Source organism: Pyxicephalus adspersus, chromosome 12 (assembly GCF_032062135.1).
Source record: "Pyxicephalus adspersus chromosome 12, UCB_Pads_2.0, whole genome shotgun sequence".
Taxonomy (NCBI): Eukaryota; Metazoa; Chordata; class Amphibia; order Anura; family Pyxicephalidae; genus Pyxicephalus; species Pyxicephalus adspersus.
The window spans coordinates 11992984-12009313 of NC_092869.1; the positions used below are offsets into that span (position 1 = coordinate 11992984).

The 16330-nt window shown below is 36.8% G+C and overlaps 1 protein-coding gene across 3 annotated transcripts in view; it reads right to left on the reverse strand.

Annotated features, from left to right (window-relative positions):
* Positions 1-14478, reverse strand: part of PLCB2 (phospholipase C beta 2) — a 96222-nt gene extending 81744 nt beyond the window's left edge. Inside the window, exon 1 of one of the 3 annotated variants that reach the window (XR_011923109.1) lies at positions 14127-14478. Coding sequence is in view for 2 of the 3 variants with exons in the window: in XM_072428872.1 (XP_072284973.1) it covers positions 14127-14210 (84 nt within the window). In the remaining variant the exon portion in view is untranslated. The remainder of the gene's footprint in view (positions 1-14126) is intronic. The other 2 variants (XM_072428872.1, XM_072428871.1) reach the window with 2 other exon arrangements.
* Positions 14479-16330: the final 1852 nt, after the last annotated feature.

Consider the following 16330-nt stretch of genomic DNA (forward strand, 5'->3'; position numbering starts at 1 on the left):
GAGAAGGAGACCCACACCACCCCCTACTTTGTTGCCAGGTCTGGGGATATGTGTAAAGTGCAGGCCTCCATAGGAGAGAGCAGCAGCAGAGGCAGAGTCAGAAGAGGAAAGCCAAGTTTCAGTGAGAGCCAGAAAGTTCAGAGACTTAGAAAGGACATATGTATTCACTATTCATAAAGTGTTACCATACACTGTATGTCTATTGAGCGCTTAGTACCATCATGAACCTATGTGTCTATGTTAGTAGATTACAAATCACAAACTTTATTTTACACTTACTTTTTTTTATTATTACAGAAAGGACTGATTTATTAAGTAAGCCATTGAAACTCACATATTATTATTTCTTTCTGTCCGCTGTAAAAACTGATCAAAAAATTGCCATTGATATCTGTAATTTTTTGACATTCTTACACAAGACCTGCGATGCTGTTGTAGCACATAAAGCACATTCACATTATAATTATTATAGGATATATATTATATTTACTATATACATAGATAAAGATATATAAATGTTTCATGTGGGGATCATTAATTACAACATAAATATCACATATTATAAGTGTATTTATAGTGGTATAATTTATAGATTGCCCTAGTTCGGCTTTCAAGGTTTTCCATGAAAATAATAACAGTGGCTACAGAACAAATGCTGCTACCAAACTACTTTGTAATCAATTACACCACTGCCTTATGAGTCTCTATAAACTTGTAACCATGTTTGTCTTAAACCTAAATCTTTGGACATAATTACATAAAATGTCCAATACCAAAAGACATTTGGATCCTTAGCCTAAAGTAGACCTGAGCTTAGAAAAGAAAGATTTTTGCCACTTTATCAGGAATTCTTGTGACATTTTGAGTGCCAAACATTTTAAAGTCTGAACTATACTTTTTATGACAAGTATAGTACTCTCTTTTCAAGCGCAAAAGACAGGTCCTGCACTCCCATGGTTTTATAACTGTTAAACAACTAAAAAAAAAAACATAATCGGGGCCTATCTATATTTGAAACAAGGCCTTTTTCCAGGCATTGAAACTAGGTGGGCAGAGAAAGAGGATGAGCAAGCATGTCCCTACCTAGTCATACCAGGCCCCCTGGAACCTGGCTCGGCAAAAAAAATAGGGGGACACCAAGCATGCAGATCCCCCCCCCCCCCCCCGGCTAAACCTGATCCCTGCCTTTTGCCAACAAAAAGATGGCCCAAAGTTGGGGGAAAGAGCCTCATTCCCACAATTCCAAATGATGTACCCTTGATGCATGAAAAATGCACCAAATTCTTATATATGTTTAATTATTATTGAGTTGTTTTGACAGTCACATGACAGAAATTTTTTTTAAAAAAAAAGAAGCAATACAATAATGTTTTTAAACACTCTAAAACGAATTATGTGCTTTGTAAAAGGAGACATAGCATTTGAAATTGCTCCATAGAACCCACGCTTGCTAGCAGCAGAGCATAACAAAATACTAAGTTTCCTTAATGCTCCCAATGTCCCTATTAGAAAGAGCCTTGCATTCTATCCAAAACTAAAAAGAAAGTTTTGGCTATAGGTCCACATTAATTTTAAAAAGAAATGTCTAATGCTGATGAGTAGCTTTTTTAGGACAGAAAGATGGTGTAAGTCTCAAAACAGAGATGTGGACATTGTAACAATATTGGAGTGCCATTTGGCACCTACATCACATATATTGTGCAAATATTTTGAGCATATTTGTACATTATGGCAGAAACCTCCTGGGAGAAACATTTGCAAAATATGTGACAGATTACTTTCAATTATTAATAGCATGAAACGTCAAGCTGCAATATCTAAAGCTAGCAAAGTACTTTCTTGTGTTAAAAGAGGAATAGACTGCAGAGATGGAGACATAATCCTGCCCATGTACAAAGCATTGGTCTGACCACATCTGCAATATGCAGTCCAGTTTTGGGCACCAGTTCACAAAAAGGACATTGTGGAATTGGAGAGAATGCAGAGAAAGGCAACTAAAATAATAAAAGGAATGGAGGAGCTCAGCTATGGGGGGAGATTAGCTGAACTGAATCTATTCTCCCTTGAGAAGAGACGTTTAAGGGGGGATGTGATCACCCTGTATAAATATATAAACCATATAGAGAACTCTCTTCCCCATTATTTACTTTGAAATCATTACAAAGAACAAGAGGGCACTCTTTGCGTATGGAGGAAAAGAAGTTTAGGCTCCAGGTAAGGAAGGGATTCTACACTGTAAGGTCTGTGAAAATGTGGAATGGGCTCCCTCAGGAAGTAGTTTTAGCAACTACTATAGATTACTTTAAGAAGCTGCATGTTTTTCTAGAAGCACAGAATATAACTGGGTATTAAGGCTTTGAAGTAAAAATGGGGTATAGGGTATGCCTATAATAATATGGGTTTTTTTGCCTTCCTCTGGATCAAATAAGTCCATTGGGTTTTATATCTAGGATATGTTTATTTCCCTCATGGTTGAGCATAATGGGCTTTTGTCTTTTTTCAACCTGACTTGATGATATATAACAATAAAAGGGCAATTCTTTTCTTTTTGGTGGAATAATAGGGGGCAATTATTTAAATACAGGATTGGTATTGTCTCAATCTATGTACAAAAATACATAATATTACTATTATTACCATTAGTTGCACTTTCTATTGAGTTTTGAAACCATACAGTTATGTTAAATGCTGAGTGGAATGAGCATACATAAAAGTAATTTCCTATTCAATACAACAACAAATGCTTATCATAAAGCACCTAGTAAAGTGAGCTGAGTCAAAGCATCATTACTATTACTATTATGTTCCTTTTATCTGTCTTCTGTATTCTGTTGGCCAGCAGAGACGCATCTTCCACTATACTAAACAAAACAAACCTTGAAATTTCAGACTTTTTTGAATACAGAAGCCTGAGGGGTTTGTTTTTCGGGATGTGGCTTTCAATATTCTAAAAACATATATACAACCAGATGTGTGTTTGCTTGTACATTTGTATCTTTTTGCATAACAAATTATACACAAATACTGCACAGACTGCTTCTGTGATTTGTACAGACACACATTGATTAAGGTAAAGCGAACCTTCCATGGCAAAGAAAGGACAACTCATTTGTCAGTCCCCTTTGCTCCCCCAACCCTTTATAAAAATGCTATTTTCAGTCCTTCCATTTGGGTTGCACAGTTGACTGCACCAGTACAAGGATACCCTGCAAGGATGCACAAAAGTGGAATTTTGGACTTCAGCCATGAGGCACAGTGGGGCCAGTGTCTGGGGAGGGAGGGAAGGAATTTAAAAAAAACAACAAAAAATCATTTCATCTATTTGTCTTGATGGGAAAGGCAGCTGTAAAAAATGAATACCATCGAGAGTCTGCTTTAAAGGAAAACCCCATTACACGAAACTAGCTTTTTCAAGGTGAATTTGTACTTGCTCAAAAGAAATTAAACCCCCCGTTCGGTGGTAAATGTTGCCATATTCACTCAATATTGCAAAAGGATATCTTGTAACTCATTAAAAAAAATGTTCTCAATTGCAATGCCAATCTTATACAATTGATTGTCTTGTTCAGATGACAATTTCTATGAAGCATATCTGCCCACCTATGGTAGCTGTAGTTTTCCCAAGGCAGTATAAGTAAAAAAAATGTTTACATGTTAGTTATTTTATTATTAAATTTGGGTGTTGCGACACAGGCGTCAAACTCAATGGCATGTCCTTGCTATACACTAAGAGGTCACAATTACCATTCTATATTGTCAGCTCTGGACCTCAATGATAGCTAACATATTCCATATCTCTTCACAGAATCACATGTTCTATCTTTTGGGAAATCCCTTTAAATGGAAATAATGCTTTAATATATTTACACTCAAAAACAACAGAACAAAAACATAATACAACACAATTTACAAGTAGAACTTAGAAATATTGTCTGCATTTGTTTTCTTTTTTAGGCTTTTTTAATATATTTTCACCCAATGAAACAGCAAGTAAGTAATATACTAGTTCAATAGGTATTTTAGGACAGAACACATACTTTCCTTTACATAAGATGGGTAGATTCTGTAGTTCACACAAAAAGCTGGAAACAGTGCTGCACAATAAGTTATCAGCTCACGATTTTTGGCACTATTAACAGGTAATTTGCCCTTATCAAACACATATACTTTCCTAGGGTAGAAAGTAAGAGAATTATATTGCAAGTCTTTAAACTCATGTTGATGAGCCAATTGATGAATTGTTAGCCACATGGGGAACTTTCATAAAGCAAATAACCTTCATGCTCTGCAAAGTAATTTGTTTCAGAAAAAAAAGGGAGTTATTGACATCATCCCATCCATAAAATGGTACTGATCTGACATAATCACCAGTTAATGAACCCCAGTTTATGAATATATTAACATTCACTATTGCACTTTTAATAATAGTGCTGCAGTGGTGTCACCATGACAACTTGTACCTCCAGATATTGTTCACCATTTAATAAGGGCAAAAACTCTAAGCCACGATAGAGGTCGGTGGTGCTTGTTTCGATCACCCTGATCACCATTTGTGTTGTGACTACTACTTTTCAAAAAGTGTTGTGACCACAAATAAAGTGAATGAGCATATTTAAAATATAGAATAGGTTAATGCATTTAATTACATATAGTTTTAAACCACTACTTTAGGGTAATTATAATAAGACACTAATCATCATGCAATATATATATATATATACCTGATCTTCACTTCTTTGTTGTCTAGTTTCTTTTATTTTAAAATGTTCTCCAGTGCCTCTTTTAGGCAGTTTCATCATTAGATTTATATAATTTAGTTAAGAAAAGGCTAATCTGTGAGAATGGGTGTTTTTTGGGGAACTGGTAAGAGATCTAATTTCACAATAATAAAAGCAGTTTGTAGATTCTCAAAGTGTCCCAGACACAAATGAAAGGAACAAGATAAACAGTAGCTACTTATTGTTCCACACATAGTTAAAAAACTGTGAATAAAGCACATTTTCTTGTATAAAGCCTACACAGAAAACAATGGCTGTGTGCTGATCACAAACACTAGGGAAAGGAGAAATACCAAATTGCAAGCCAAGAGATCTTAATCTGTAAATATGTACAGCAATGCTATTTCTATTCCAAAACACAAAAACGTTCAAAAGAACAACTGCAATACACAGGCAATATAACCCAATGTAGCCGGGAATGTTGCCTTTTACCATAATAAAATCAGTTATAGAATAATTACTGGTTAGTTTGTATGGGTTACGGTACTTTAAATATTACACATCTTTGTGTTTTTGTATAGGATCACAAATTTTTTTTTTTGGTATGGGTATGGGCCCTATGGTATGGCCCATTTTAGACTTTTGTTGACTGCAGTGTTGTACCGCAGGCTCAATCAAGCTCCTAACCACTCCCATTCAACCAAATGAACCATTTTGTGCACATTTGCATGCAGTTGTGATGAGTTGTGGAATGGTTTCTGGAAGGAACTTGTCACTTTTAGATAGTGCAGTTGTTTTTCCTATAAAGAAAGAACTGCAAAATTCATGCATGTGATGACCAGCGGTGCCATTTGCTGCTCCTGGGTGCATAGCAGCAGTTGGCTACACAACAAAGAACTCTGCACACTGTGAAAAGGGTCTTTGACAGAAGGTATTATGTTTTTAAGGGTGAGCACCAATAGCATGACATATATTTAGTGAACATATCGTTCCTGCTTCCTTCCTGGCTTGGCTGTAGTGTATTTAGGCTACCCCATTGAATAAAACTACCGTATTGCCAGTGCTGCAAAGCCACAGGCTAAGCATTCATTGTAGAGCATTGCTAGCTCATAGAGGAAGATATGGAGGTATGTAATTTCTATAGCATTGGATCATCTAACACAGGGGTAGGCAAAGTTTTATGGCCACTAGGCCATTTATGGGGTGGACGGGAGCACACTAGGCCAGACCCGTCCTAATGGCTCCGCCCACCAGCAGAGAATGCCCCCTGAAGTGAATTCCCTCGCCTCCGTATCCCTATATGCATTGCGGAGGAGAAGGGATTTACCTTCAGGGAGCTTTCCCTATTTACCGTGCTGGCAGAAGTATCAATGCTGGCCGCGGTAAATAGCTCCAGCGGCTCTGGCTCCGGTAGTTTCTAACGCCCCCATGGCCCATCCGCCAGCAACCCGTAGCACCGGAGCTGCAGGTTGCCGGCCGGCATTAGGCCGGATCGGCTAGGAGGGTGCTAGGCCGGAACAAACCACCAGCTAGGCCGTATCTAGCCTAAAGGCCGGAGTCTGCCAACCCCTGATCTAACACGAAGATTCAGTTCCTCCACAGATGCATGTAGAATCTGTCTGCCTTTTTTTCTATAAAGCTGATATTAAAGTGTATGTAGGCATCACATTTATTTTTGGTATGTTTTCAATCATATCTTATTGTAAATTATTTCCTGAAAGGGGAATTCACTCACACCCACATTTTCTAGCCCCAAAAAGCTTTTGTGCCAATGTGAAAGAATGCTCAGCATATTCGCACATTATGGTTCACACAGATTGTGAAACACCCCCTTATTTCCACTTCTCAGTCAGCTGACAACATTTTTATCTTTTTCCCTTTTTGTTTTTTCACAGTCTTCAGCAGCCTTTATTGGGCTGCTCCTAGTGCATGATGCTGGGATATGCCAGGTATCCCAGCATCACCTGGGGCTACCAAGACTGAATTAACTCCTGCAAGCATGCGTCATCCCAACCTGCCCCATCAAGATGGCCAAAGATCAGACACCTGGAAGAGGAAAAGATAAAGATGGCGGAGTGTAAATAAAAAAATGCAATCAGGCAGGTATGTCTATTTTATTGCAGAAGGGGCATTGCCTGCCTTTGCTGCAATAAAGAACCTACCCAGTTGCATTTTTTATTTTTTATGTTTTTTTCCCCACAAAAAGCCATCTCAGTCGGGCCATGTCAGGTCACAGTAACGTTGAGGCAGGAGGAGACAGGAGCAATTGCAACATCTCAAAATTGAGAAGTGCATAACTATCAGTGGCTTAGATCTCTGTTTAGTAAGACATTATATTTTTACTGAGCATAGCCTTTATCACCTAATTTGTATTTCTGTACCCCTTGTTCTCCTTTGATCTCCCAGAAGATTGTGACAATTTACAGGCCTGGAAACGCTTAAGCTTAAAAGTCTATAAGAATGGGTTGTGGGTAATATGGAAAGAAAAGTGTTACAGATCTAGTAGGCATGGTTGGTATGAGGGTTGATTGGTGAATACATTTAGGAAAGAGGTTGCAATGGTCTTACAATTACGTCTTGTTCCTGGGAACTTTCTATTCTACTACTCCACTGGTGTTTAGTTAATAAGTACTGAGTATGTCTTAGTCGGTAGGCAGGTGATAGCATCTATGATGGCAAATTCCGTCAGTTTTAGTGGTTTCAGGGGTCGTCTTAAGTATAGGTCTGGATACTCTTGTGTTTGGTCAAAATGCCAAATGGTCTGCTGTGTCTTTTTCTATGGTGCATGTATGTTTATGAGCTTGAGCCTAGATAACACAAAACAGCATTTTTATGCAACTTGCCAATATATTTTTAGGCTCTCCTTCTGGCAGACAGTTTTAGTCCATATATGTGGTTTGAAGTTAGTAAAGATCTGCATTACTTCCCTGATTGCCTCCAAATTGTGTATTTCAGAATTGATATCTTCCCAGTGGGATACCCAGTAAAATGCAGTTCAACCATGGCAGAAGCACATTGAAATGGGTCCACTTGCTTTCTGAATATAATTTAAAGTGAAATGCAAACTGATTTGTATTTCTTAAAAATATTATTACTGGCTCCAACTTCTAAGAAAAATAGGAAATTCAGTCCTCCCCTGCTATTTTAAATATAATGTGACTGGGCCTACAGGTTTGCTGGATCACTCTTGGAAAGCTTTAATAAATCAGGCTGAATGTGCTGTTGTGATTTGGTTTAATGTACCAGATTATCATTCTATATTATGCTGTTGATAATCTCTTACTGGATGATATCATTTCTGCTGTTCTACTACCACTAAATGTTTTACCACCATAGCCTGCTCACCCAACAACCAAATAATTGTAAAACAAAACTACACATGAAAATGGGTGCAAGAATTCAGCTGTGTTAACAGATGCTCGTGTGCAAAATACATATAATATAATCTATAAGTATATAATGCAACATAACAAATAACAAAATATATGGTAATACATTTAAATTTTGATTGGATCCTAGTGTAATCTTTTCTTGAAGAACGTATTTATTGCAAAAATAATTTATTATAACAAAATGTGATTTACTATTTGATTTTGCTGAGTTATGTACCAGAGAGGCCTGGAGCGGGAAACGGAGTGAGGAATAGTGGAAGGCCTGCATGACTGCGAGGGGATTGGGAGCAGGCAGTGGAAGTGCTAGAATGTATGGAGGGGAGGTTGTTAGTAGCGTGCAAGGGGTGACATATTGGGGGGGAGGGAAAAGAGGAATGAAAAGGGGGAGAGACCGAAGAGTAGCGGGACAGAGAGAGTGCAAGAAAGTTATTGGTTTGTTAGGGGAAGTGTGTGGCCAGGTGTGGTTGGCGGTGAGGTCCTCGAGGGAATGTGTTGTTTTTTTATTAGTTCAGTGGGGGTGAGAGTCTTATGTATGGTACAGGACTCTCTGTAAGGTTGGTGTTGGGAGTTGTTTAAATTGTTTGGTTTGTAGGGCTGCGAGTGCTGCTGGTATCGTTTTTGAGCTTGAGATTGTGGCTGGGAGCATATATATCACGGCGGTGCAGACCCATACAGTACGGGGGTTAAGGGAGTGGGCCTTCGAGGACCAGTAACCAGGGGTGCTTTTTAAAGTTTTAGGTAAAGATGTTAATTTATTTTCCAGTTATTTAATAAACAGTTTAACATTTAATAAGTTGTTGTTAATAAACGACCTGAGGGCCATTTACCAAGGTGGTGTGTCGGTGTTATATTTGTATAATGGGGGGGGGAAGGGGGAGGACATTGAATGTGGGAATTCGGCCCTATCCTAGTCATTCTGCAGCTTTAAATTATACGCTATATTATTTTTTTGTGTCATAATATAGTTGTACAATGGTATCATTGCATAATATGCTTTTACACAGTAATCATTTGAATGCTACTTTACAGTGGACTGTAAGACTGTAACAATGTATTCAGGGTGTTTTTTGTATTTTACATTTGTATTTTACCTAAATTATAAATTCACATAAATTATATAAAAGTTGATTTTTTTTATAATAAATTACATTTCCATTACTGGGTATTATATTTCATATAAATATCCAGCTCAAAAATACCATGGAACCCTAGGGTTCCAGCAGAAGTTGATAGGGGCTCCTTAAGCAATGAGCAATTTGTTTCTCTGGGGTCAGTTTAACTGACACCAATGATCTTTTTGGTTTTTTGCTGACCAAAATGATCACCACGCTAATGTACTGTAAACTGTGGATATAGTAAATATTGCAGGGGTTCCCTAAGACTTGAAAGTTATTTCAAGGGGTTCCTCCATGTTAAAATTGTTGGGAAAGGCTGATGTACCATGTACTCTGTAGTGCATTACAACAGGCCATTTGCTCCAGGCAAGATACTATATTAGAGTTACATGTGCAATTTTAATATCTTTCTACATACAGCCTGACCACATTGCTGGTGCTCACCTCATTAGACTAGAGCAAATTTATGTAGCAGATTCATAATCCACTGCATGCTACCCCCTTCAGATTACTCTATAGGGTGCCTTTTTTTCATCTCTTTTTCAATAATTTGCTAATTTTAGTCATGAGTTGCTAGCACTAACAATACAATAATTAATGCAATAAAAATCTGAGTAGCCAGCTGAGTCCAACGAGCTAACTGCCTAACTGAACTGCATACTGCACAAATTGGGATGCAATGCAAATTTTGTTTAACACATTGCTAATCAAGAAATACTACACTCCTACAATCCATTAATTGGACTAAAGCAGAACCAAATGTCTATTGATGTGGATGAGCTTTTACCATAATCATGAAATATGCATGAAATACCAGCATACCTGCCAATTATTGCACAATTACATTTTTCTTTGCAACAATGACAGGCCCAGGAACCTTCGAAGCTTCCTCCCTGCTGCTGGTGGCTTTCCTGGGTCCACCATGATCCTCACTGGCCGTTGGTGGCCACTAATGATGTAACTTGAGCAGAAGTAACATTGTCTCTGACATCTACGGTAAGCCTATTCTTGTCAGCAGTGAGAACTTGCTACATGGGAGATGCATTGTGCGGTGTAGGAAAAAAACAAAAGGCTACCAGAAGCATGGAAAAATGAATTTTGGCAAAAGAGACTTTGCATCTCTCCTCTGCCAAAAACCTCTACTTTAGTAACTTTTTGCTTTTTTTGTTAAGTTCTGAATTAAACCACGTGGATGAAGACAGGGGCTTAGCAAAGTATCAGCCGAGGACTATTTTTTACATAAATGTGAATAAATTTCATGTATGTTTGGAACTGCCTTATAACCACACTTCACAATTTTGATTTATGTATACTACGCTACATGTACAGTTCATAGGAGAGTTCAGCTGGTCTAACTTAGGTAATTCTGTAGAAATATGTATTATGTATTCAGTCCTCCAGTGTTTGATGGTGCAACTGCTGGTGTTTGAATCCTGGGCTTCTGTGCTTGCTGTAGAATGCTCCATAGCAGCACTACATAGGGGTACAGAAGAACACAATGCTTCTTTAATGCAGTCAACAAAGGGTCAGTTAACACAGACGTGTATGGGAGAGCTCAATTCGGTCTTTCCCTCCATGACATGAAAAAAGCACAAACACTAAACAAAGTCAATGTAATAAATTATTAAACATTTAAAAAGTTTTTTAAAAAAGTTCAAAATAGTTTGTTAAATTGTATGGATATAAATTTTTGAGCCCAATAAGCCCAAAATGTATTTTCTTTTTGTGGTTGTAGTACAATGGTTTAGTGTCTATGGTGGAGTAAACATGCAGGCCTAAGTATTCATGGGTGGCATTTGGCAGTAGGTACTGGTGGGTCATGGGTAGTGTCTGTGGCCAGCACCGGCCAATGACAGACTGCACAGTTTCAGGCATGTGAGTGAGTAAAACTTGTCGACTTAGGAGTACGGTCAGTCACTGTTTGGGTTGAAGTGGACTGCTGCTGATGGGTGCTAAGTGTACTGAAGAGATCTGGAACAGACATTGAGGCTTCTAAAAATGTTTACAAAAAAAATTTATGAGAAAATGAAAAAAGAAAGGAGAAAGACAGGCTTTTGTTGGCACTAGATTTTGTGTAAATTTTGTGTATTTATTTATGTGTTTTTGATTCAAACATTAGTGACAGCAAAGATTCCTTATAGGAATTTTGTTAAATATGTGATTCCTATATCATGAAATACATATTATACACATATGAATTACATGAACAAGAGAGATAAAACCATACAGGTGATAAAAACAAAAACAAGTAAAGAATTGTACTCAAAGAGTTATATTGTCTCAATTATACCCGACGCGTTTCGCCTCAAAAGTGGCTTCCTCAGGGGATAAAGAGGCTAGAGTAGGTATAAGCTAAAGAGAAAACAGAAAACAAAATAGAACACAAACTTACTTAATGGCTTTTAGGTCAAAAAGGTAAATATATGTGTCAAATAAAAATGTCCATAATTTCTCTTTCTCCTTTCTCATTAAGTAATTTAGGGCTTGGCAACATACAGCTATCAAACACCTTTCAACCATTCGCACTGAACAGCACTAGGGTCAGTGTCACAATAGGAAGCCTCTCACTGATGGCAACATTCCAACGATAGGTTTTTCCAAAGAGAACTGAAACCATTCACCTGCTTCTATGGTCAGCCAGTGTGGTTTTTTCTAAGACAGTTCCCTATTCCCAGATTCTGCAATATATTGGTCATCAAGGTAGCAAAGCCACATAGAGAAGTGATTGTTCTATTTGATGATGATATTGTTGGCAAGTTACAACCAGCAACATGGTTTCTGGCTGAACTTTGCCCTACGGATATCTAGAAGCAATTTCCAAGAGGGGGGATGGAAGAAGGGTATGCAGTAAGGCATTATGTTTGTCGGTACATACAGGGTTTTGCAATAAAACATTGGGGAGTAGGACCGGTAATGTTTGAGGGCAGAAGAGCTTTGCCAACACTCAGTACAGGATATTGCATTAGGAACAGAACATGCTGGGTCTTTATGCAAAATGTAGACATAAAATATACAATGCAAAGACGTTGGGTGGAGGTCTTTTTCACAATTTAGAGAAATTGTTAACTAAAATTCTTCCTTATTTACAGAATCAATTACACCAATAGCAGCTTGTAGTATTTGAATCACCCTGCCAACTCTTCTTCCTCATATAAGGAGGAAATCCTGTAACTTAACAATGATGATGTCACAAACAACAGTTCCTACCAAGGACGGCACAGACATACTTTCTCTTTTGCCAGATAATGATACCAAACCAAATGAAAAGAATACAATGGGTTATAAAGTCATTCTCAGGTTTATAGTAAATTGTTTCAACAGAAAATAAAGAATAATCTATTTCCCATTCTTTCCCTTTCTAATCATACTGGAAATGCTGGTAACATAACAAGCTGATGTGATACAAATCATACAAAAAAAAAACACTACGGAATTTACAAATAATAAAAAATGAACAAAAAACAGATAAAAGCAGACACTGACATGGCCATACTACCATAGTAGAGGAAGGTAGAGCAGAACAATGCTAATGCTAATTAGCAATAATAGTTAATAATACAATGCTAAAAACATATCCCAGGTTTAAGATTATCATTCCTGGTAAAGTGTAATCTCTGCCCACAAACCTCTCTTACTGGGTCCCTGTTGGTTTGATAAATAAAACAATTTTAGTTTGCGCTGAAGTTTTTTTCCAACGCCTAAAAATGCCCTTACCACCTTTGACCTCATTTTTGGCAATTTATAGTTTGTAAACACCTATAAACATAAATGCCCCTATTGATTTTAAAAGAAATGTTTATAAGTGTTCATAGATGGTTATATGTATTTATAAGTGTTTTCAAGTAGTAAAAAAATTTAAAATACAGCAAGAGGCCTAAAAACATGTTGCCCTCACACATCAAGGTGTAAACTGTCTCATTGGAATAAACAGGATTTTCAAACATTTATTCGTTTTGGAATTTGTTATATTTATTTAGTAAATACAAAAGCATGCTAAATTCCTGTACTCACTGACTCAGCTGACTGTTATTAAATACAGTGTTCCCAGCTATCTCTGACAACTACAGAATACCTTCCTTCTATCTTATGAAGAAAGAGAGAAGGTTGTTAGAGTATTGTCTTGTTTCTCCATTTATACAGTAAGTGTTGTCACCCAAGGACAGGAAGTATAGTATAGAAACAACAAGTGGAAATAAAGGAAAGTATGTCTTAAAAAAAATATAATGGCCCACAAAATTACAGTTAAAGAGAACCTGTGGTTTGCTTATGTGGGGTAAAGTAATAGATTCACAAGCAATATATGTATATATGGGGAAGGGTATTAGCAGCATTTAAAGTAAATCTAATGTCCAAACTTTTTTCAGTTTTGGGGTAGAGTGTTCCTATTTGTTTCTAGTTGTTCACATTACAATGGTCACTGTAACATAACATTCTGAGAAATCAACATATCCTACATATTTTTATAGGAAACTTCTTTTTCTGTTTTGAATATAACAAGGAAAGGTTGCAACCTCTATCAAGCTACTTTCTGTACCCCACAAGGGAGATTTCTCTTTACTTCCCATCCCGAAGTCTCAACAGGGAATTTGAAGAAATCTCTCAAAAGTGAAAAACATTTTCACTCGAAAGATTTGAACAGGTGTCTACATTTTTACCTTCACCAATGACAATAAGGAATAGGAAGTAAAATGGCATAATGTTAACTGGCAGTTCTCCCCTATTCTTTTCAATATAAAAAATATGTATAAAGTAATATTTAATAATTATTTTGTAGAATTTGTTTGGCATCTTACTTCCTGTTATCATGCTTGTTTCAGTTTATCGTTCCACATAAAAAGATAGTTTATAATAAAACTTAGATGTCCCAGGACATTTGTAGTAAGTAAAGCAGAAATACTCACATCATCCCATTTGATAAAGCGTTCCCCCTTGGTTAGGTAAGCTTTGATATCTGGAGGACTTAGAATAGGATTGAACATAGACATCCTGTGCTGTGATGAGCAATCTCCACTGTCCTCTCTGGCTTGTCATATCATGTGTCTTGCACCATGTATTTTTCTAGCCATACCAATCTCATGTCTTTATAGCCCAGCAAAGCTCAAACAAATAAGCCAGGATCTCATCATCTGCATTGTAAATCAGCAGTCTGTTGGTTTTACTCCTTTTAGCATGCACCAGTCTTACAGGTTCTCTGAAGGTTGGACAAATCCAGCAAACAAAATACTCACAGATACCTCCCTGCAACTTATACCAAAGAACTTCCTTTTTTTCTTTATAATACTTGCTTCCGGAATACAACGTCAGCTTATCTTGACATACCACTGCTACCTATTGAGAAACAGACAAGACTTCATGGTTTTTTATGGTATACCGGTATCACTGTGGGGTTTGAGAAATAACAACTCTTATACAGGATAACTTAAATGTTTTTCAAATGTTTTTTTCACATTCTTTTTTTCAGTTTTGGATAGAAAGTGTAAGGTTATATTTGCTGGCTGCCCATTTGGGAGGTACAGACTTTCTGTCTTGGTGGCTACTGACACCAAGGTAGAAAGTTACAGGAAATCTAAAGTTTTTATGTTCTGATAAAATAGCTAAAAGGGATAAAAGGGGAAATCTTTTATTTGGGGGTACCTGTTCTGGTGACAACCATACTAGTGATAACACTCAGATTATAGAACCTCATCCCAATCCCTGCTGTGTCTATGAAACAGAAAAAAATAAAATCTTCCAACATGCAAAAATGGGTTTACTTACTCCAACCAAACCTAGAACAAAAAGTCTTGGCTTTAGAAAAACTTTATACCTCCTAGCAAGTTTTTATATCTTCTGTAGAATGTCTTGGGGAGATATCTGCAACTGGAGTGTTCACATTTTTCTGTAGCTGTTATTAGAGGTTCATCCTCCCCTTTTGGAGTTCCAATTTATTCTGAATAATGAGAAATGAAGCAGGCAAAATGCAAAGGTACATATGAACATTAAAATCTTTTTTTTTTTGTAAGGAAAAATGGCTATAAAAGAAATGGATGAACTTCCATTGGTAACTGTAATCTCGGAATGCTAGTGTGTTTTGTTTATGAACATTTCTCAAGTCACTCATGGGGCTCTATTATAACAGGGAATTTGACAGATTCTCAAACATTCCCTGGTAGGAATATTTCAGGTCCATGTGTTTTAATAGCAGTAATTGATTCCCACCAGGAAATGTCAGATTCCCTTTTTTAAATAAAGCCCATGGATTCAAGAGAGTATTAGATGCGATTTATATATGCCCGCATGGGCAAATCTGTCTATATGCAAAGGAGTCTGAACATCAACATACCCTGCTAGTATGAATTCTTTATACAGCAATCTATTGTTTTAGTACCAACCAACAGTAGAGACATGTCCTGTCAATGTAAATCTGAAGCCAGCCAGGTTTAATCAGACACCCCAAAAAATTTTTTTTGCAAAGCCTGCCAACAGCATCCACGCCAGCGATCTTTTTTCCTTTATATATGGCTATATATAAAGAGAGAGGACATAAATATGTAAGCTTGCCTTATGTTATATTTATGGCATGATTGTTAGAGTGAACAATCATATTTCAGACATCTGGGTCTCTGGGTATTTTTGAGGGGAGTATTGAGTAAATTAATGTTCATGCAATTCACAGGTATTTTTTTTTGTTTAATGTAAAATTTGTTGTATTTTGATAAAGATACAAAAATAATAATAAAATAAAAAGCGTTACAAAATAATTACAACAAAACAAGAGAAATACATACAAAAAAAAAGAACAGAATTATTACAAGGTATTCAACAATTACAACATAAATGCTGAAATAGAAGGGCTGGGGAAATCTTAAACAATCCTAATGGATCCATTATATCCTATATTGGTACAATAAAAGAACAAATGATAAATATAGCTGACTTCCTTGAGTCAAAAATGCCCAAAGGATGGTGTGTCATAATGGGCCTAAGGCCCCTCTAAAGGCTAGACAAAACACTAATCTACTAAGTAAGGGCGGAAAGTACATACAATACATACAAGAAAAACATACATGCAACAAAAAAAAAGACACTTTTCAAATTTCAATAATAAACATTGTAACAATTAACA